This window comes from Budorcas taxicolor, chromosome 1 (genome assembly GCF_023091745.1).
Source record: "Budorcas taxicolor isolate Tak-1 chromosome 1, Takin1.1, whole genome shotgun sequence".
Lineage (NCBI taxonomy): Eukaryota > Metazoa > Chordata > Mammalia > Artiodactyla > Bovidae > Budorcas > Budorcas taxicolor.
Genome location: NC_068910.1, coordinates 110,871,999 through 110,893,453, shown reverse-complemented (window position 1 = coordinate 110,893,453; position 21,455 = coordinate 110,871,999). Strand labels below are relative to the sequence as shown.

The 21,455-nt window shown below is 41.1% G+C and overlaps 1 protein-coding gene across 1 annotated transcript; it reads right to left on the bottom strand.

The window, feature by feature from the left end:
* Positions 1 to 7,825: 7,825 nt before the first annotated feature.
* Positions 7,826 to 18,648, bottom strand: NFKBIZ (NFKB inhibitor zeta). The gene is made up of 12 exons (XM_052642371.1): positions 18,235 to 18,648; positions 15,916 to 16,055; positions 15,395 to 15,425; positions 15,169 to 15,272; positions 14,296 to 15,071; positions 13,382 to 13,487; positions 12,742 to 12,888; positions 12,484 to 12,547; positions 12,025 to 12,194; positions 10,989 to 11,099; positions 10,693 to 10,860; positions 7,826 to 8,814 (listed from the first exon to the last, which is right to left on the bottom strand). Exons 1-12 carry the CDS (start codon positions 18,521 to 18,523, stop codon positions 8,761 to 8,763), a joined length of 2,160 nt encoding a protein of 719 aa, XP_052498331.1. The 5' UTR covers positions 18,524 to 18,648; the 3' UTR covers positions 7,826 to 8,760.
* Positions 18,649 to 21,455: the final 2,807 nt, after the last annotated feature.

Sequence of the window (21,455 nt, the reverse complement as noted above, 5' to 3'; positions counted from 1 at the left end):
ACATGTGGAATATAAAAAAAAAAAACCTCATATAAAAAGAGAACAGATATGTGGTTACCAGAGGCAAGAAGTGCAAGGTAGGAGAATTGGGTGAATGCAGTCAAAGTTACAAACTTTCAGCTAAAATATAAATAAGTAGCAAGGATATAATGTACAACATGATGGCTGTAGTTCACACTACTGTATACTTGAAAGCTGCTAAGAGCATACATCCCAAAAGTTCTTATCTCAAGGGAAACCAAAAACTTTATAACCATATGAGGTGATGGATGATAAATAAACCTACTGTGACAGTCATTTCGCAACTTACATATGTCTAGTCATTATTCTGTACACTTTAAACTTATATAGTTCTGTATGCCAATTATACCCCCAATAAAACTGAAACAAAAAAAAACAAAAAAAAAGGAAGAACAGCAGGAAATGTGTAAAAGTTCACTACAAGCTCACAGTTCCACAGGTCAAAAGTCTGGGTGGGCTTGGCTGTATTTTCTGTAAGGAGCTTCACAAGGACAAAATAGTCAACTGGGATGAGTTCTTATCTGAAGGCTCTGAGGAAGAATCTGCTTCCAAGCTTATTCAGGTTGTTGGCAAAATCCATGTCCTTGGGCATGTGAACTGAGATCCCGTTTTCTTTCTGGATATCTAGAAACTACCTAAATTTCTTAGCTTGTGGGCACCTTCCTCTGTCTTCAAAGTCAATAACTGTGGGTTGAACCCTCCTTAGACTTAGACTCTCTCTGACTCCCTCTTCGGTGACCAGCCAAAGAAAACTCTATGCTTTTAAAGTGTTCAGGTGCACCTGAACAGTCTCCCTAGTTTAAGGTCAACCTTAATTACAACTGAAAAGTTACTCTTGCCATCTGACATAATATAATCACAGGAGTAACACCGGAGGTCGAGGTCATGGGCATCTAGAATTCTGTCTGCCATACTGACACTCCATTTGTCCAGCATTGCTTACCTTCACTGTCTCCCTAATGATAGCGTTCACTCAAACATTTTAAAGATGTTTTTAAAAACAAATGCTGCTAGTCAGTGATTCAGAATCCACTTTCCAGGTTACAATTATTAAGACTGGGATAACATTAAAAATATCAGATTTAAGGTTATAGGAACTCAGTTTAAATTCCAGAGTTCAGACATGAGAGAAGTCAGTATGACCTGGGGAAAGTTTCATAAAGGAAGTGGCAGTCAAGCAGAGCTTTCAAGGATCCACAGAATTTGGGTAGGCAAGAGCATGACTACGGACAGGAATAAACAAAGCCTCTGATAAGCAGCAAGGAGACCCACCTGACAGCTTTTGGAGAATAACAGAAGATAAGGTTAAACGGTTGAGGGAAGCTAAAGTAAGATGGCTTTGTGAACCAGGACAAGAGTTTGTACTTGATTTAGTGAGCAACACTGAGCCTTTGAAAACTTTTTAAGTTTCTGTAACAGTATGCTAAATGGTTGGAAATTTGGGGATTGGTGAGAAAAATGAGATCAGAGAAAGAATAATTACAAAGCTATCAGGGACAAAAATTGCTGATCTATTAGAGATACACACTGACTTTCTATGATGAGTATAGTAGGCTTTAACATACTCCAGAAAAAAATAAGGGGGAAGAATGGCAAAATATTTACACTTGATGAAGCTTTATGCCAGATATGAGTGTTCAATATAATATTCTCTCTACTTTTGAGTATATTTGAATTTTTCATAGTAAAAATTTTTTTTAAGTCTATTGTAGTAATCCGGGAAAACCTACACATGGGTGGTGGCAGGAAAGATAGAAAAAAATTGACTAATTCAATATATATTTGACCTTGATAACAGATTTGATATAATTGCGGGAAGAAACAAAACTGACTCATTCTATAGCTTTGGAAATAGAATAATGGCATAATAGAGAACCTGTTAACTGTCTATAAATTCCTGAGCTTTAAACAATGTACTTCACTGGCCTGTATGATTGGAGTATGTATGGAAATGAATAAACAGTGTAAGTTAAATTTCTGTCTATAGATCTTTTTCTCTGTCTTCTGCACCACATGAAAAAACTGGACATATTTTCACCAAATTTAGAGGGTCTGTTTGGAAAAATCTACCTCTCTAATGTAGCCCCATTTGCTCTATAAAAAAATCATTTTGTGAGACCCTAGATGAGTCTCATTCATTCATTTTTATTCTTAAAGTAATATAGTATACTATTTTTCAACTCTCTACAAGTTGAGTCCAGAAATTTACCTTTTTAAAAAGTTTTCCAGGAGTCTGGAAAGATTTGCATAGAACCCGAAAGGTTCAAATGCTTGCTTGTTTTCCCAAGTGATATATTTAAAATTTTCTTCAGATAGACATAAGAAGTTACACCAGACAAAACTGCTGTCCTTAAGATTAATAATTCTCACTTCCATACATGTAAGAGCCTTTTAAAAAGGATAATTTTTTTATAATTTTAAAGTAACTCTGGAAGGAACACTTCTTGGGAATAGTGGAGGAGAGACAGACTTTTAAAAAAATAAATGACAGTGATATCCAACGTAAAAAACATTTGGAGCCAACCCGAAAAGACAGGCTCCCACTGAGATAATTGCCTAAACTGAAGAAACTTAAGTGCCGAGAGAGGAGCAGTTGACTTTCAGGGCAGTGAGGTACCTGAGGCTTTCAGGAGAGCCAGTCGAGAGGGATTCCACACTTTCTTGCAAGTACTTAAAACTAAAATCCTGCCTGAGAAGAGATACTGGCTGCACACACAGAGAGAAGGCCATGTGAATTAAGATACCATGAATTAAGAAAATAAACAGCAATTTCAAACTTAAGCCCCAAATCAATTAAGCTATTTCACAATCTGAAATTTGTCCCTATTGTCAAGTCCAAAGATACTAAGCTGTTCCAACAAGAAATGCATGCTGGATCTAATTACCAAGTCCATAGAACTACTGAAATCTTTATTCAGATTAATAGGCAGAATACTTTCCACTTAAAAAAAATTATATTTAGGCCTAAAAAAGTACATTTTAGTGGAACTTGACAAAATAGATGGACATTTATTTTCTGAAACTATGGCTTTCCTTGAGTCTTCACTTTCAAGTCTGCAGTTTCCAATGAGTGCCTACTCTGGTATTATCATTATGAGGTCAGTTGGTCTAAAATACAGGCATTTAATTTGTGATCATGTTGCTTCTCACATGGGCAACTCTAGGTAGTGTTATCCAAGGTGGAGAGTAGCAGGTTTATTCATACATGTGCCAGAGGGTAGAATGACTAATGATTGTCAGAGATTTGTTGTGAGTTTCAAACAATGAAAGTTCTTTAAATCATTACAATAATTTTTAGAATTTTATCTCAATAATTATTTTATGGTTTCTATTGAAGTTTATCAATGGTTAATGAGGTTCCTGGTCAATGCCAGGCATTATAGGTAATAAATAAAATGGAGATGATGTATCATCCATTAAATCAATAATCATGTGGAAGAGATCCTCGTAGATTCTGAAGACAAACTACAGGATTGCTCAAAAAGAGGTATTCATCTTAATCACTTTGAGAGAAATAATAGTAACAGAAAAGAATATAAAGCTTCTTTCAATAGGTTAAATGTAGTGCTCCACCCCCAAAAAAGATATGAACATCATAAACCTCAGAACCTATGACTATGATCTCAACTGGAAAAAGTCTCAGCACATGTAATTAAAGAATCTCAAAATGAGGTCATCTTGGATTATCTATCTGGGCCTTAAATCCAATGACAAGTGTCCTTATAAGAGACACCCAGTGGAGAACACAGAGAGGGGAGAAGTCCATGTGAAGACGGAGGCAGGGATTGGAGTTATACTGCCACACGCCAAGGAACATACGGGGCTGCCAGAACTGAAAGAGGTGAAGAAGGACTCTTCCTGTAGCCTTTGGAAAGAGCATGGTTCTGAGAAACCTTGATTTCAGATGCCTGGCCTCCAGAATTGTAAGAGAATAAATTTCTCTGTTCTGGTGGCTTAAGTCACCAAGTTGGTAATTTGTTACACAGTCCGAGGAAACTAATATACCTAAGAATTAAAAGCTAGATGACCTTAGAAAAGTGTTTTCTGAGAGCAAAAAAAAACACACCAGTTTAGCTGACTCCCGATCTCTCCTTCAAAGCTAGCTTCTATAGCACAGGATTCAACATGTCTGGCACACAGCAAGCATTCATGTTTGCCACCTCATCCCCATAGGCATTTCAGCAACCCATTCTGTTACCACCATAGAGCCACCGCCCAGTCACAGCTGCTCTCCAAAATCTGCAGTTCCTAAGTAATTTAGACTAAACTGCGCACTAGAATCATCTCCACTTGTACCTGCTGGAAGCCTTAAAAGCCCTGGAGATTCTGTTCAAGTGTGTTTGGAGTGGGGCTAAGGTATTTGCATGATTAACAAGCTTCATAAAAGATGCCAATGTCTTTGGCAGCAAAGACTGAAAGCTTGACAACCTAAATGCCCATTGACAGAGAAATGGGTAAAGAAAATGCAGTACATATATACAATGGAATACCGTGTGTGTACTCAGTCATGTCTGACTCTTTGCAAACCCATGGACTGTAACTTGCCAGGATCCTCTGGAATTTTCCAGGAAAGAATACTAGAGCGAGTTGCCATTTCCTTCTCCAGGGGATCTTACTGATGCAGGGATCAAACCCGTGTTTCTTGCATATCCTGCATTGGCACACACAATGGATTATCACTCATCCATTAAAAAGAATGAAATAATGCCATTGCAGCAACTTGGATGGACCTAGAGATAGTCATACTGAGTGAAGTAAGTCAGAGGAGAAATATTGTATGCATCCCTTACTTATGGAATCTAAAAAGAAATGATACAAATGAAATTACTTGCAAAACAGACTCACAGAAAACAAACTTATGGTTGCTAGGGGGAAGGATGCGGGTACAGGATAGGGAGTTTGGGATGGACATGTAAACACTGCTATATTTTAAATGGATAACCAACAAGGACTTACTACAAAGCACAGGGAATTCTGCTCAGTGTTATGTGGCAGCCTGGATGGGAGGGGAGTTTGAGGGAGAATGGATACATATATACATGTACGGCTCAGTCCCTTTGCTGTTCCCCTGAAACTATCACAACGTTGTTTGTTAACCAGCTATACCCCAATACAAAACTAAAAGTTTAAAAACAAAAGAAGACTGAAACCCTGAACCTAGGGTACTGAGCAGCTGGACTAGCTGTCTGGTACGCTTATCCCCAAATCTTCTTGGGCTTATAGACAAGAATAGCGTGATGGAGGGACCAGGGGACAAGGGACTGGAGGACAAAGGACACATATAAGAAAGCTAGGCACACCTTGAGAACGATCTCCACTTAGTCCACCTGGAAATGTGTCATCCATGCGATGTTTCTGAGTCTACACAGACACCAAAAGTGGAATGAGGGGACTGAGAAGATAAAGCTAAACCAGACTTGGTGCACAGCTGAAGAAAAACATCTTTTAGAATTAAATCATAAATTCCATATGAAACAATGTCTATACACTGAGGTATAAAATATAGAGAAAATGTAAACTAAAAAGGAAGCCATGAAATTAAATTCGATTTAAGTATTTACTGAATGTGTCCGACGTGTAAGATGTTGTGCTAGGTGTGGAGCCTCTGATAAGGAGTAAGATGGTCACTCCCCTCCTGTCAAGGACAAATCCTGGGCACCAGCAGAAAACCAAAAACCCAGGCATCTGGTTGTAACTAATGTATAAAAACCTTGTACTTGGGCCATATCTCAGGGAGACCAACAAGAACTTAGTCACTGAAGTTGGTTTCACCCTGGAGTCATGTTCAATACAGAGCTGATGTTATCAGAAAATGAGTCAGTGGTATTGAGTTCAAGAAGTTGACATTTACTAAAGGTTAGAGGAATTTGAGAAAATTCTCCACTCCTGATTAAGTAAAAATATAGAAAGGATATTAAATGTGACTGATTTGATTAACAAATAGAGCTGGAAGATTTGGTCTTTGATACTTCAGGGAATTCCTTAGTGAAACACCAAACTAGAGTATTAGAATTAATTGTTTGCACAGGACTGCCTGATTTTTTTTTTTTTTTAAAGAGTGCCAGCTATGTCATTTTTCATTAACTTACTGATATCATTGTTATATTATATGGCTGAGTTAAGTTGGAACTGTGATAGTCATTAACTCATTAGTATTTTATGTTAGTACTTTATGTCTGGCTTGAAACACTAGTTCCTCCCAAAACCCATGGTCCCAAGCAGGATTGACATACCTTCATTCACTCATTTAACCAGTGTAAGTTCCTACTCTATGCCAGGCACTTTGCTAGGCACTGAGGTTGCAGCAATAAGCCCGTAGTCTTGGCTTCCATGGGGGTCACTCTTTAAGGAACATTCCATCAAGAACCACCCTCTACACCCATACGGCCGATATTCAATAATCAGCTACAGCACCCTCTCCTGCCAAAGCCCCTAGACTGCCTGGAGATCTTTCTCAATATGCTCATATTACCAGTTAGAGGTAGAACACAAGATGAAACTTATCGGCCATCCAAATAGCTTGGCTAGTCAAGCCACATTGAATCACTCACTTGTGGTTCCCCTAAACATGACTGCCTTGGTTGATGTAGTTTTCTGTTTCATTCTCCTCCCTTTTCACTTGCATGAACATTCAAATTCAGCTCTTCTGAAAATACAGCTCAAATGTTCTACCTTGAAGTCTCCCTAGTTCTCCCCATTCAGATATAAAGTTTTTCTTTGTAATCTTTGTATTCCTTCCTCTTTTTGCTAATCAAGTACATGCCATGTCTCCTACATATGTATCTTAATTAAGAAATGTCTTTGAATACCTCTTATTATCTATCAGACAGCTTTGCACGCACAGATACACAATCACATGCTTGCTAAGTGCTGTTTCAGTTAATTAGTGTGTATATGCACATCATATTCTCAAAGGTTACTAGATCTAGAATGTATGTGCAGTGATTGATGTTGACAGTCACTGATGTGTTTGTTCTCACGTATCAAAATGACATGTTGGAAAAGGGAGGGACCCCATTTACTACTGTCCCCATGTTTACATCGCTCAGAATGATCCTGGTAATCTCCAAATTGTTTTTCCTATGTTCTCACAAAATAAAGTATTAAAAACAGTCATAAAGACTTGTATTTTTTAGCACATAAATGTCTAAATGATCAATAGTATCTAGTAAACATCCATGATTTTTCAGAACCTAGTAAATCTCTACTAATGAACTTAACAAAGAGCTTTTTCATGTTACAGATCCTATAACTAGGAAACACCCTCTGAAAAAAACCCAAATTAATATATATTGGCTAATTTAAAGGTTTTAGATTAGTGATTAACAGATCTTTTCAACCTTGAGAAATATATATAAGGTCTAGGAAAAGAAACTTCACATCCTTAAGAACAGTATTATTCAATTAATGTTTATTTAAAGCAATGCATGAGTTTTTCCATTGTGAATGGACAGATTCACATAACAGCCATACTTTTAGATACCAAATAACCGTAACTAACTTTTGTCCACAAGACATACTGGGTCAAACAATGTGATCGATCCAAAAGTTATCTATTTTTAAAAGATTTAAGTACTTAACTACAAAGATGATTAGTCAGTCAATTGCTTATGACACTTCTCATTTAAAAGAAAAGAAGATAGAGGTTTTTCATAAATCAAATTTATTACAAAGAATTGATGTGCAATCAAAGTCAAATATGTTCCTCAGAGTATGCAAGAGATAAGCAAAATAATATTAATATAGTTAAAGTTACTAACAAACATGTTTTTTCTGAATGGTAATATAGAACATCTTGGTGCATTATCATTATCTGACAACAGAAAACCAGTAAAACATGTTTCAATATTGACTTTCTGTTGTTCTTATAAAGTCAAAATAAAAATCCCAACAGAGCAGGAAATCAAAATTCTAGAAAGTGCATCTTAAAGAGGTGTCCTCTTTAATAGTATGCAATTCCCTACAAATAATATATCTCATCTGAAAGCGTATTTACAAGTCAGAGCTCTGCCAGCCACTAAGGGAACAGCTCTCCATCTGTTTCATCTACAGAGGTGGTGCTTACACAGTTCCTTTGAAGGCATATAATTTTTAAAAACAGTGAAAATCCACTTGTTCTTTTCTATTTTATTGATCTATACATTTCAAATGTGGTCATGTTAATGACTATATATGTAAAAATATTTTAAAAGACAAAAATAACAATTATATACAGTTTGCAAAGATCAAACTTTAACCATGGTACCTTTCATTCAGTCCAGTTACTACAGAGACTTTCCAGCACTGGTAACTATCAGCTACTGTATGTATCAGGCCAAATGAAGCCTCAAGGCTATGTCCAGATTTATTTTTTAACCTTCAAATGCTTTCATTTTTTCTTCAAAAAACAGTTAATGATTCACCTCCTTTTAAACTGGCGATAGCTACATGAGCAGTACCTGATACCACAAATCAAAGCCAAAAAGCTACTGTTAATTGAAGTCAATTTTACCACTCAGATTAAATTCAGATGTCTAGATCCCAGATACCTGGGCATGAAATATTAAAATCTGCCAAGAGGAATTAGGTATTTTTCTCCTTTTCTTTTAACATAATCCACTATATAATAGTGAACTAAATATGTTTGTTTCATAGAAACAACTTACATTTGCCAATACAAAGCAAATGGTCTATGTACAGATACAATAGGACTGCCTAACTGACAGTGAGTATTGCCGACCAGGCTCCAAACCCATGGAGCTAATACGGTGGAGCTCTCTGCTGAATGGACTTTCCCTTCAGGATACGTCGGATCTGGAAAGGAAACCAACAGGATTTGTGAGGTTTCTTTTTTACAACCAAAGTACCACCTTTTCAGAGTTTCTTTCTTCTATACGTAATTCCTGCCTACTTATAAATAAGTGTGTGAAGAAATACACAACAGTATGTGTCAAGATTTTAAGGGGACTTGAAAAAAAAAAACAAACTACAACTTCTTTTAAGGTTTACTACAGCTCTCCTATAGTGATCTTTGAGTACAAGAAAGTAAAGCATCTCCATGAAAAAAATTATCTGAAGCTGAACATCTCCAACTGTTTAACCAAGACCTATATTCCTTTCCTAATCTTGTTATTTGTGAGAACATGTAAAACAAGGCAGTAATCATGATTATACATATCTCACCTACCTTGATGTCAGCCTCAACTAAGTACCCAGAGTCTTTCTTATAGATGTAGGTAAATTATAATGCCCTTCGAGTCAAGATAGCTATCAAGATATCCAAGAATGAAAGCATTGTGCATGACTGTATGGATCACAGGAAAGCCCCCAGGCTCACTGAGAGCTGGGTCATTGATTTTATATCCCAGCCTGACAAATTTTATCATGTCTCTCAGCCCACAGCAGATTAGAAGCAACAAGTTAAAAGAAAGAAGATTGGAGTCAGGGATGTAATTGATAGCTACCAAAAGGAGACACAGTGACTATAGTCTGACAATAAAAGCAAAGGAAAAGATCCTCCTTCCAAACAGAGAGAAAAAAAAATACAAAAGCAGAAAGAAGAATCATCTGAGAACACTTATTTAGCAAGGAGTTAAGCAACTCTCTGTGCTCGATACTCCCTGAGAACCTCACTCTATGAATGCACACCACAAACAGTGAAGCAGAAGAAATGACTCTGTCATTTACTATTTAACGATGGTTCCTGTGCCTGGAACCACTCTGAATCTCCGTCTTTCCAGTTTAACCTTCATCCTGAGAAGTTTTCCTAACTATTAAGTGGTATAATATACCACTACGAGTTATCAAGAGATAACTCTACAAGTTATCAAGAGATTTGTTTTCAGCTATCAAGAAATCTACAAATATGAGTTACTATAACATTGTGGCCACAATGAGGGCTGTAAATCAAAGAAAAGGCTAAACTGCATTCCATATATTTTATTTTGTGATTATTACAGTATATAATGACCTATAGCCACAATCACCTCATTTCCTCCAGGGAAAAAGTTTCATCAAAAATCGTTTAAGTTCTTAAAGAGTCAGCTCTTATTATCAGGAAAAGTTTAATCATATCAAACTGTTCAATCTCCAAATGTAATATAGAATCATATGATAAGAAAAGCATAATTCTATTAAAAGTGTAAACTATTTCTAGGTTCAAAGTTACATAAATAACTTTCCCCACTTTTTACTTAGGATCAGTTAGCAGACAGAAATCATTGTTAACAGCTAACGTTTACTGAGCACTCAGGTGTCTGAAAGTATTCTGAACACTCTACAGACACTGACTCATCTAATACCCACACTATTTGAAGGTTCATCACTTACTCACAAAACTAGATTCTATTTCCTTAGTGTCTACAGGAACCTTGCTTCCTCCTCTTTCATCAACTGCCAAATGTCAAACCATTCTGACTTAGTTCAAACCTAAGTTTGTTATCTTGGAAGAAAAGGAAGGACTGCCTGACTTCTAACCATTTGGGGTCCACGGATACAGCCTTAAATGTCTTACTCCTCCTTTGGAAACACAACAATTGACTCCAAAGGGCAACAACGACAACTGCTGAGACACATATGCTGACAGAGGCCATCTGAGCTGACAGAGCCCACCTGAACAGTGCCAGCTGGCCCACCGCTCTTACGCTTCAGGACAAGGCCTAAAAGTATGTCTTTCCCTTCCGTGGCCCTCACCTGCTCTCCCACAGGGCCATCAGGAACCAAATGCACTGGCTGTTCGTTCTCCAAGTTCCGAGTACTTGGGTCTGCTCCCTTCCTCATCAACAGGCGGACTGCATCCAACTGCGTCACCCGATATTGCAGGCTGGCAGCAACATGGAGAGCGGTGTTTCCATTGTACGCCTGAAGACCAAGAGAAAATGACACCCGTGAGGAGAGGAGACTTTCACAAAAGCAGCTCAAAAGCTTGAAGAAGGTATAAAGGAGGGCATTCCAACTCTCGTGCAGTTCTCGAGTATTCCTAAAAGTACCTTTGCATTCACAAAAGACAGGCAACTGGGCAGTTCCAAAAAGAGGCGAATGAGTTCCAGGTTTGCTTCTTCTGCTGCCAGATGCAGGGCTGTGCGGCCACTTTTACGATCCTTGTCAAAGGCAAGAGGGAGAAGACAGTGAACATCTGAGACCACGCCCTAGACATACGCTGCTCACCCAGCCTCGCCTATGTCTGACTCACCCGTGGAGACTCACTTGAAGCGCCCTCTTCTTCACAAACCCTTCTTTCATCCCAAGCTCCATGAAATCTCATTTCTCCTTTGAAATTCCCTTTTCATTTGCCTGCATGCCTCTTATCACATCTACCCTTATACACCAGGTGGCCATAAAATGTAGAAATAGACTACACTGTTTTATTGAGGGCTGTAATATAGTACAAGAAACCATTTATTGTGTATCCACCTGTGTTTCCAGACTTGGTGGCCATCCTGTAGACTGACAGTTAGCTATCTCTCTCACCATTTCTACTAGACTGTAAGCTCCCCAAGGACCCAAGGGGCTTATGATTTAGGCATCTTTCCCATAGAGCCCCTAACTCAGTGCCTGGCACACAGCATATATTCAGTAAAGAAACCTCAGATTTAAAGATAACAAAATATTTTCCAGTTTAAAAAAACAGAAGATTAAGTCCAGAATCTACAACAATGAAGAAACCCTTATGAAATGCAGTGCCTTTATTATCTGTGTATGACAACTGAAACCAAAATGAAAATATCAGTTTCAAGCATATTCTTTTCCTTTCAAATAAAGACTAATTCATTTCACAGCTGAATGATCTTCGGAATAATAAGCCATAGATTAAACACAAATCAAGAAAGCAAATGAGGTGATCTTTTAAAATCTAAGCTCCTTAACTATCCATACATTGCTACTCACTCCATTAATTTTTTAAAAGGGGGGGGGGGGCGATAAAATTAAAAGAGGAGAAAGTTTTAATCTCTACTTGGGAACAAGCTCTTCTGCTATAACCACTTCTCTCCCACATTCCATGTCTAAACTCTTCTGTGAATTTACCTTAGCTTCCACTGTTGCTCCCATTTGAATCAGACACTTAATTGTATCAACTAGACTTTTATTCTTCAGTAAAAGCTCCTGAACTTCAGGTGAATGGGGTTGTTGATTTCTCTGGAGTTCGTGCACCACAGCATTGTGGGCCAAGACTGCACAGTGTAGAGGGGTCAGGCCTAGAAAAAAGTATAAGAAAGCAGAAATCAAGCCTCCCATCAACTCTTTCAGTTGTTCTATAATTACAGACCTTGGGGGTAGCATCTATGTGACCTATGTATAGGCTCCACAAGAACCACTAAGGAAATCTGAGTATTTCCTCCATTGGGTCTTAGCACTAACTTTATCTACAGAATATTTTAGCTTTAATTAACTCCCTTTCTTCTTGGTATTGAACTTAATGCCCTTGGAACTAAAGGGCCCCTCTCTCTGAATGCTTCTTCACCCAGCAACATGTCCACTGCTTACCATCATAGTTAGTTGCCTCCAGGTCCACAAACTGGTTGCTCCCTGCTGCTCCCTTCTGAATTGCCTGCAGGATTTAAAAGTAGACATTTACTCAGCACAAGACAAGCTCTGCCAAATACTTATCTACAAGTGTCCCAAGAAAGGAATAAGTCAACTCAGAAGAGAGTATTGCAATAGGCAACCTGCACCCAACTGCTAATTTCTAAGCCCTATCCCTGTGGCCCTGTGGTAACAGGAGCCTGGCTTGCTGCCTCTTACCTGAAGCACCTGGGAGTGGCCCTTCTCTGCACACACATGCAGGGGCGTTCTTCCCCAGCAGTCAGTGGTGTTCACCTGGGCCCCGAGGGTCACTAGATCCTGCACGATGAGGTGCTGATTGGCAGCCACGGCCACCTGGAAGGCACTCTGTGGACATGCAGAGGAAAAAATATATATATTTTGGAAACTATAAAACTATCATAACAAGGAATATGACTAAACTAAGACTGAAGGAGGAAAAACCCACATAGAAAAAATGAATCCTATTAATAAGTTGTAAGATACTGTAATACAAGGAAACTATAATAAGCTTAGGGTGAGGCTTTATTACACCCCATTAGTCTTTGGTCAAATGACTACAAAGTTAACGTTAATAACTTCAAGGCTGGCAGTGACAGAGTCAACATCCCAAAGTTAATATTAACCAAACTCTTTTGGTCTGGAACTCTGAAATAATCTACACTCGAATATGAGACCAGCTATCGTCTTGACCACACCTTTGCCATTTCCCTATGTCGAGATCCTCACCTGGGGTAGGGGAGGAAGGCTCAAGAAGTACCGAAGCCTCCTGTAAAGACTTCAGTACATTGAAAGCCATTTTCCTCCAATTAAAAAATTAATTAAAATAAAAAATCCTCACCTGTCCATTGTGCTCTTTAATATCTAGCATGTGAAGCGCATTCATCTTTCTTGCAAGGACATAGGAAAGTGCCCTTCTCCCTTGGGCAACAGCAATATGCAGGAACCTGGGGGAAAGAAAAGGAAAAGAGGTAAATTATTTCTGATTTCACTAAGTTCATCTTTTAAAAAAAATTCTTCCTTTAGCCCTTTTCTTGATGTGCTGGTATACTCAAATCAAACAGCTGCCACTATTGTTGTTCAGTTGCTAAGCTGTGTCCGACTCTCTGTGACCCCATAGACAGCAGCTTGCCAGGCTTGTCTATCCTTCACTATCTCCTGAACCCCATAAACAGTATGAAAAATGAAACAGTACAGAGCGTAATTTGTCTTTTCTGCTATGCTGACAATACCCATCTGTGTTACAAGATCAAGTAGGTTACCAGAAAGAAGTACGCCAAGTACCATGTTGATTGCATTAAATCTAATGTTTTTAATGTTCATAAAAACCCAATGAGGGAGATAGTACCATTTTACATGCCCAGAAACTAAAGTACAGAGAGATTAAACAATTTGCCCAGGTTCACAAAGATGTGAGGACAGATCTGTAATCAATCCACAAATCAACTCATGGTTGATCACAACCAACCAACTATGATCTAACTGATTTTGCTCTACAGACATAATCTGTGCTAATCTTTCTAAACCAATTATTCAAAGAGGCCAAATACATTTTCATTAATTTGGAACAGGAATTTGTTCACCCAGGAAAAAAAAGAAAACTCTTCTTTGAAATATGAGCTATCATTCTGCCTCCACTAGTCATCTAGATTAGTCAATCACTTACTCAGATCTAAGTTGGCATACCCTGTGCCCACCGTGGCCAACAACTATGGCTTACCAAATTAGGTTAATGACATAAAAGGATATACGTACGTGTCACCATCTGCATCCTTTGAAAGAAACTGGTCTTGGGAGATATTCGCCAATTTGTTTTCTTCCTGCTCTACTTGCCACTGAAAAAATGATTTCCCTAACTGTGTGGTGTTCATTGGATTTCCGCCAAGGTTCGGGAAGGGCAGCGGCGTGCTTAAAGGGGTAGAGCCTGCATCTGGCCTTGCCAGGGCCTCACAGGCATCTGGTGGCATCAGGTTGAAGTTCTGTAGATGGGTGTCAATTTGCTGCTGAACGCTGGGAGCAGTCTGAGGGGGAACAGCAATATTCTCAGATTCCTGGGGATCACTTAAAAGGGATGCAAAACTCTGGTCTGGGCAGAACTGTGGTTCTCGACCAAACAAGTGTGGCTCATAGCTGGGGGACTGTGAAGTTCTGGAATAAGGGCTGTACTCCAGGGCTGGACTGTGGGTGTAGTGCTGTGGCGGCGGCTGCACGCTCTGATTCTGTGGTGAATACTGGTACATGGAAGCATGATCCATCATGTGTGGGGAGCTGCTGACTTGGAAGGGCTGGTATTTCTGAGGTGGAGAGAAGACCTGCCCTCTGTGGAGGTCCTGACACTGCTCATGGGGGGAGCCCTGAGGGGCCTCCCCAGGGCTCATCCAGCTAACTTGGACAGTGTTCAGAGAAACCGGGCTGCATTCATTCTTAATGTTGATAATGTTTTGAAGCAGATCGGCACAGCTGTCCTGTTTGGATTCATTGTGATGGACATCTTCCATGCTCTCTGCGGGTGTGGGTGTTTGAGGCGGTGTCTGGAAAGGAAGAAAAAGGAAGTTGCACATTCTCTTCCAAAATTATTCTAAAAATAATTTCCAAAGGGTATTCAGAGGAAAATAGTGAGATACATACCAAAAACTGGGTATGTAACAAAGCTGATCTTTTGCAAGCTGGTCCATCAGACAATGAATCAGAGCCTTTCCTTTTCCCACTATATGATACTGTATTCTTCAATTCTATACCCGAGAAAGGAAAATGGAATCTGTGATCATTTTACTTCACAAAATTTTGCCCCTAATCACAGTGCACTATTTTACCCTAGAGCTCCCATAATATTATAAATAGAGGTAACCCTTACCTGTGAATTGCTCTCTGTTCACACCTTGTGTCTATAAGGAAAAAAAGTTTCCAATTTAGTGTGTGATAAATGGTTTCCTGATTAACATTCATCAATAAACAGATATCTCTACCATTCTTGGTAGTTTGCCATGAACATATGATATACTACTCTAACAGTATTTATATTCTATGTTAATTTCCATCCTACCTTACAACTTCCCCCATCTGCATTTTCACCTAGTTCAACTTGGGTCAAGGTAAAATTAATAAGGCAACTTGAGTTTTTCCTTTCTAATCAAAATGTTCCATTTAACTGAACCACATTAATTACCTTGCCCCCAACTTGCCTTCGTTTACTCATTCATTAAATTTCTCTTGCACACCTGCCAAGCGCCCAGCGCTGGGCCCAGCGACAGGAATCTAGCAGACAGCAGGACAAATATGCTCTCTGTCCTTTGTTCTCTGTGGTCTATGAAAGTAATAACCCTAACAGACTAACCTCCCTGCCACCCAACCCAAAACAAATAAGTTAGGTGCCACCTTAAAATCATCAACAGCTTGTCCGGAAGCCTTCTGTTTATGACTTCGGATGTGCAATAGGAGTTCCTTCACCGAGTTCTTCACACGAACACCTTGAAAGGGTCCTCTCTGCTGCCTTACAACCCCCATATGGGGCTCAACTGTTCAAAAACAAAAAACAAAAACATATCCCAAGTGAGTGTCTTCAAAGACATGAATATTAGTAACTTCAAAAGCACAGCTGTCTAACGTGATAAAGTTCCCAACTGGCAGACCACAAAGCCTCTTCAACTCACCCCGGCCGATGACCTTGCACGTCAATCCCCAGCCCTACTTAAGGATTCTACCTTGCCTGATACCTTTCCCCACCAGGCACCCTAAGGAATTAAAGCTCATAAAAAGTCATTTCAGGGAGCCCCGGAAACAAGGGATAAACTCAAATTAGTTCTCTCTCAGCCCTAAATACAGCATGAGAGAGGACTGCAGATTTTGCCATCCTGACTCTCATAAATCTGTAATTATTCTAGATTCTTTAAAAACCTGGGAGAGCAATGGCTAAATGATGAATTTTTAGCTTTCCAAACCAAAGGGTTTCTGTCCACACAGAAATTATAAAGTCTTATCAATTCCACTCACCAAAGAAAGCACAAAACAATGTACCAAAGCCTAACAATTAATGATGTCTTAGTTTATTATTTCCCTCAGTTGAGCTATGCCGAGAAAGCTGCTTTAAATTCACTAAGCTTAAACACATTTCCACATACACACACAGGATTTCCCCTCACCGACTGTTTACGGAATTGCTCACATAGGCCTTCTAAGTAAAAAGGAAATAATCTCATTTCATATTTAAGCTTTAAAACACACTTTAAAACGTAGTACATGAGTACAGCATTCCACTCTGACCACTACCATGTCACAACCTCTTGGGATGAGTTGAATATAGAGTAAACACACACAGTCAGGAAATGAATAATTCAGCAATTCCATTGAGAGTAGGAAAAAATAAGATAGGACAAAAACCAAGGCATAATTTAAACATATATATATATATATATATGTACGTATAATCAAACATACGAGAAAAACAACTCAATGATAGGGCAAATTAAACAGCTAGTTTTACATTTAAGTCATTTAGAAATATCTTGCCGGAATCTAACACAGCATTTCTCTGGAATGACAGCAGTTAATAATTCAACGTCACAAGGAGAAAAATTCAGTTTCAGAAATCCCCTATGGTAAACCAAAGAACTAGTAAAATAGTTTCAGCCAGATGAAGGCCAAATGAGGAGGGGGGAAAATGGTTTAGATAAACACACACAATTTTGGCATTTACTGCACACTCAAGATACAGAAAGCGTTTATAGAGTGGAACTGTTTGAATCACTTTTTTAAATGAAAATGACAAATCACACTTTAAAAAGCAACCAAAACAGGAATGGCTAGCAGTGGGGAACACCTGGAAGAACGTTCTTTAAAATCATGCTGATTACATTTTCCAAAATGTGAGATTATCTAGACGTTCTTTGGTTTACCCACAGTGGCATCCTGTTTTCCCCCAAATTATGCAACTCCGTTCATTAAGAAAAGAAACTAACAATTCACAGCGGAAGACCGGAAACATTACGCCTTTCTCTGCCACATACAGCCCAACCACTCTAAAGCACAGAAAACAAAAACAAGACCGCAGAAATTCGGGGCAGACTTCGGAAAATCAAACTCAAGGTATACGTTGGTTTTCAGTCCAGCTTCATCTCACATCTTGATAATATCCGTTTCTTTTCTTTATAAAGTCCTTCTACGTAAAAATTTTCACAAATACGTACTTAGGAAGAAATAAATTATGACCTTCAACCTTGTACTCAAACCCTTATCGCCCGCTGCAGCCTTTCACTAAAACAGCCACGAGAAAAAGGTACACCTACATCAGCTCCAAAACCTCACCATAGTGTGTGGATTATAGCTTAATAAAGGCGTTTTTTAAAAGAAGAAAACGAAGAGAAAAGCCAACGTGGTCCACTTCTCCCCGCCCGCTCCCCACCCCCCCAATCAGAGCCGTGTGTTTCCAGCTAACAGGCCAGCCGATGGCACCCGGATTTCACAGACGGTCAAAGGGCATGGAGTGATACTAAACGCCCAGCACAGGGCAAGGCATCCAGTCGTGCCCTAATATGACGACCAGTGTGATTATGTACCGCCGCTAAGGCAGGCGCAGAATCCCCCTAAAATCTGGCCGAGGTACTTCACATCTGGGCAGCCCAGACCACCCCCCTCCCCGAGCGTGGGCCCACGGGAGTCCGGGGGTCCCGGGGTCGCCCCGCTGGGGCCGCTGGGTACCTTGCAGCCGCTCAGCACGGGCGCCGCCTCTCGGCCGGGACTCGACCGCCCCGCAGGAGGACACGGACGAGGCGGAGGAGAAGTCGGAGGAGTCAGAGCCGGGCGAGCCTGGCGCCGAGGGCCCAGACGCCGAGCAGCCCCCGTCGCAGGCGCCGGGGGCGGCGGCAGGCGGCGACGCGCCATAGAAGTAGGCCAGGTTGAGCGGGCTGGTCATGAGGCCGCAGTCGCCGGCCGCGTCCAGCAGCCCCTCTCCGCCGCGGCTATCGTCCAGCAGCTTGTCCACGATCATGCTCCCGGGCTCGGCGCTCGGGGACTCCAGACAGCTGTGCCCCCGGCTCGCTGCGCGCGGCTGCCTCCCGGTTGTGGCTATGGCACTAGCTCTGATGGGCTCAGGGTATCGGCGGGAGGACGGCGCGGGCACGGGCGCGGACCCGGAGTGCCCGACTATTTAACCGGAGTTCGAGACCAGGGGCGGAGAGAGGGGGCCACCGCCTCGCCGGCCTCCCCCGCGCCCTGCTGGGCCATTGGCGGCGTCGGGACCGCCTCCCGGCCCCTCCTCCGGATGCGCCCAGTTTCCAGTAAAATGTACAGGATGAAGCAATGTGTGCCCTCCGCCCTCGCCCCGCCCGCCCCGCCCCGCCCAGACCCGCCGGTTGTTTTCCTGCCCTTCACCTAGAAACCCAGCCGGAGGGCGGCCTCCCGGCTTTCGGCCCTCGTCCCGTGCCCTGGGACCCCCGCCCCGGCCGCCCGCCGAAAGATGCCCGAACCGGCTCTGCTTCGGCGCACCCCCAGCCCGGCCTCGGCGCCGGGGAAGAGGGCGCGCTGCGTGGGCATGACCCGCAAAGTGGGGCCAAGAGGCAGGAGGCGGCGGTGGGAACTGGTCGGCCCGGTTCCGCGGAGTAGGAAGTGCTGGAAGATCCGCGCCACGCAGCCCTCCCGCCGCCCAGCGCCCGACTCCTCGCCAACTCCAACCCCGGCGTCTCCGGGAGGTTCATACGGGCCAGTCTCTGCTCAAGTTAGTAAGCGTTTGCCAACATGCCTTTTGGCCGGGTCTCAAATCCCAAACTGAAAGAGATGTTGAAGCCATTTTTCGGTCCTCAAATTATAATCTGGGCAACATTTTTGGTGCCGACTGGGAATAAAAAGCATTGGCCTACACCCCTGAATCCTTCAATATTGAGACAAGGACGTCTTAGCAGAGTGATAAATATACATGCATGTATGTGTTGGTACGTTTATGTCTGCATTTAGGTTTATGCTACGTTAAGTGTTCCCTGTGTCGGATAAATACAGGAACTTTGCTCTTTGCTGGAGCAATGGAGCAAATGGAGTTAACACAGCTTTTTGTGTGCTGTGCTTAGTCAGTCACTCAGTCGTGGCTGACTCTTTGGGACTCTATGGACTGCAGCCCACCATGCTCCTCTGTCCATGGGGATTCCCCAGGCAAGAATGCTGGAGTGGGTAGCCGTTCCCTTCTCTAGTGGCTCTTCCCAACCCAGCGATTGAACCCAAGTCTCCCTCATCACAGGTGGATTCTTTACCAACGGAGCCACCCAGGAAGCCCAAGAATACTGGAGTGGGCAATCTATTCCTCCTCCAGGGGAATCTACCCAACCCAGGAACTGAACCCAGGTCTCCCTCATTGCAGGCAGATTCTGTACCGAATGAGCCACCAGGGAAGCCCAATTTTTTTTTTAATTGAAGTCCCAATTACTTGCTAAAACCGTGGCTAGGCCTTAGTGGGAACAAAAGATGAATGATTGTGTCTGTCCTTTCAAGTACATTATAATCCTGAAAGAATGATAAGGTAAGTACACACTATATTAGAAGAAACCGATTATGATTAAATATCATGAGGGATACAAAGTTCAGTTCAGTGAGTATCCTAAAAAGCAAGACAATATCTAGTGAAGGGAAAAGTGAGGTCATCAGGAAAATCTTTGCAAAGAAGGTGACATCTGAGATAGACCCCAAAAAATGAGTGAGGTTTCGACTCACAGCATTTCTTGGAAGAGGGAACAACATGAGCAAAGAATTAAAATAAATCAGATGAAAAAAAGAGTCCCTTCTAGGATAGTCAAGGAAAGATCATAACATTAAATGTAAAAGGTAACTTGGTGCCTTTGGGTGGTGCCACTCCAGTGACAGACTGGCACACCTGGTCTTTATTTAATAAACATTGAGTGAACGTGAAAGAATTTGGGGCGGGCAAAATTAATCCAGAAGCAGGTCAGAGGAGGTGAGACTCAGGGGCCCAGAGGCTATTAGAAACCACTGTAATGGCTCGAGAGAACCAGCCTGACCCAGGTGCAGAAGCAGTGAGAAAGAAGAAAAGTAGATGGAAAGAAAACAGAGCAAGGCAGCATTACTAGGGCAGAAGGCACAGGTTGGACCTGTTTGGAGATGGGCAGCAATGACGGGGTCCCCAGTCAGGCTATGGTTTGGGGCGAGAAGGGATGCCAGCTTCAGATCACAGGGAAAGTAGGATGTTAGGGTCCCAGGAGGAAGAAGTGAGTGAGGCAGGGGAAGAGGGAAACATTGAGCTTAAATTGTTGTTGAACTCAATTGTTGAATTGTTGTTGAACTCAATTGTTGAATTGCTGTAAGACCTGGTGGGGGCTCCAAAGTAAACATTTCCTTGTTTCTCGCGGATGTTGCATTGTTCCAGGAACTTTTTTTTCTTTAATTAATTAATTAGTATGTTTATTTTTAAGAACAAACAGACAATATGGACATTTTTTAAAATAATAATTCACAATTAAAACAATCATACAGTGTTGGAGCATGATGGTATTTAAATTAAACTCTGTAGCCAAACTGGTAAACTGTTCAGCCCAGGGTTATATTCTCAGTTTGCACAACTAGAATGAAACCAGTTTTGTCTATTCTCTTACTCATCTTTCATCAGTCACTGCTAATGAAGATGGCAGCCATCATTTAAATACACATCATTAGGTAAAGAACATAAATGTCAGTAAAACATTTTCTATTAAGTAGCAGGCTGATGGCACCATAAAAATGAAAATTTTTCAAGTTGTAAAATATAGTCAAAGTCATAATGGAGTACATTAATATTGTTTGGCATTCTCTCAGTATTCCTTTTTTTAATATAAATGTATTTATTTTCATTGGAGGCTAATTACAATATTGTATTGGTTTTGCCATACATCAACATGAATCCACCACGGGTGCACACGTGTTCCCCCTCCTGAACCCCCCTC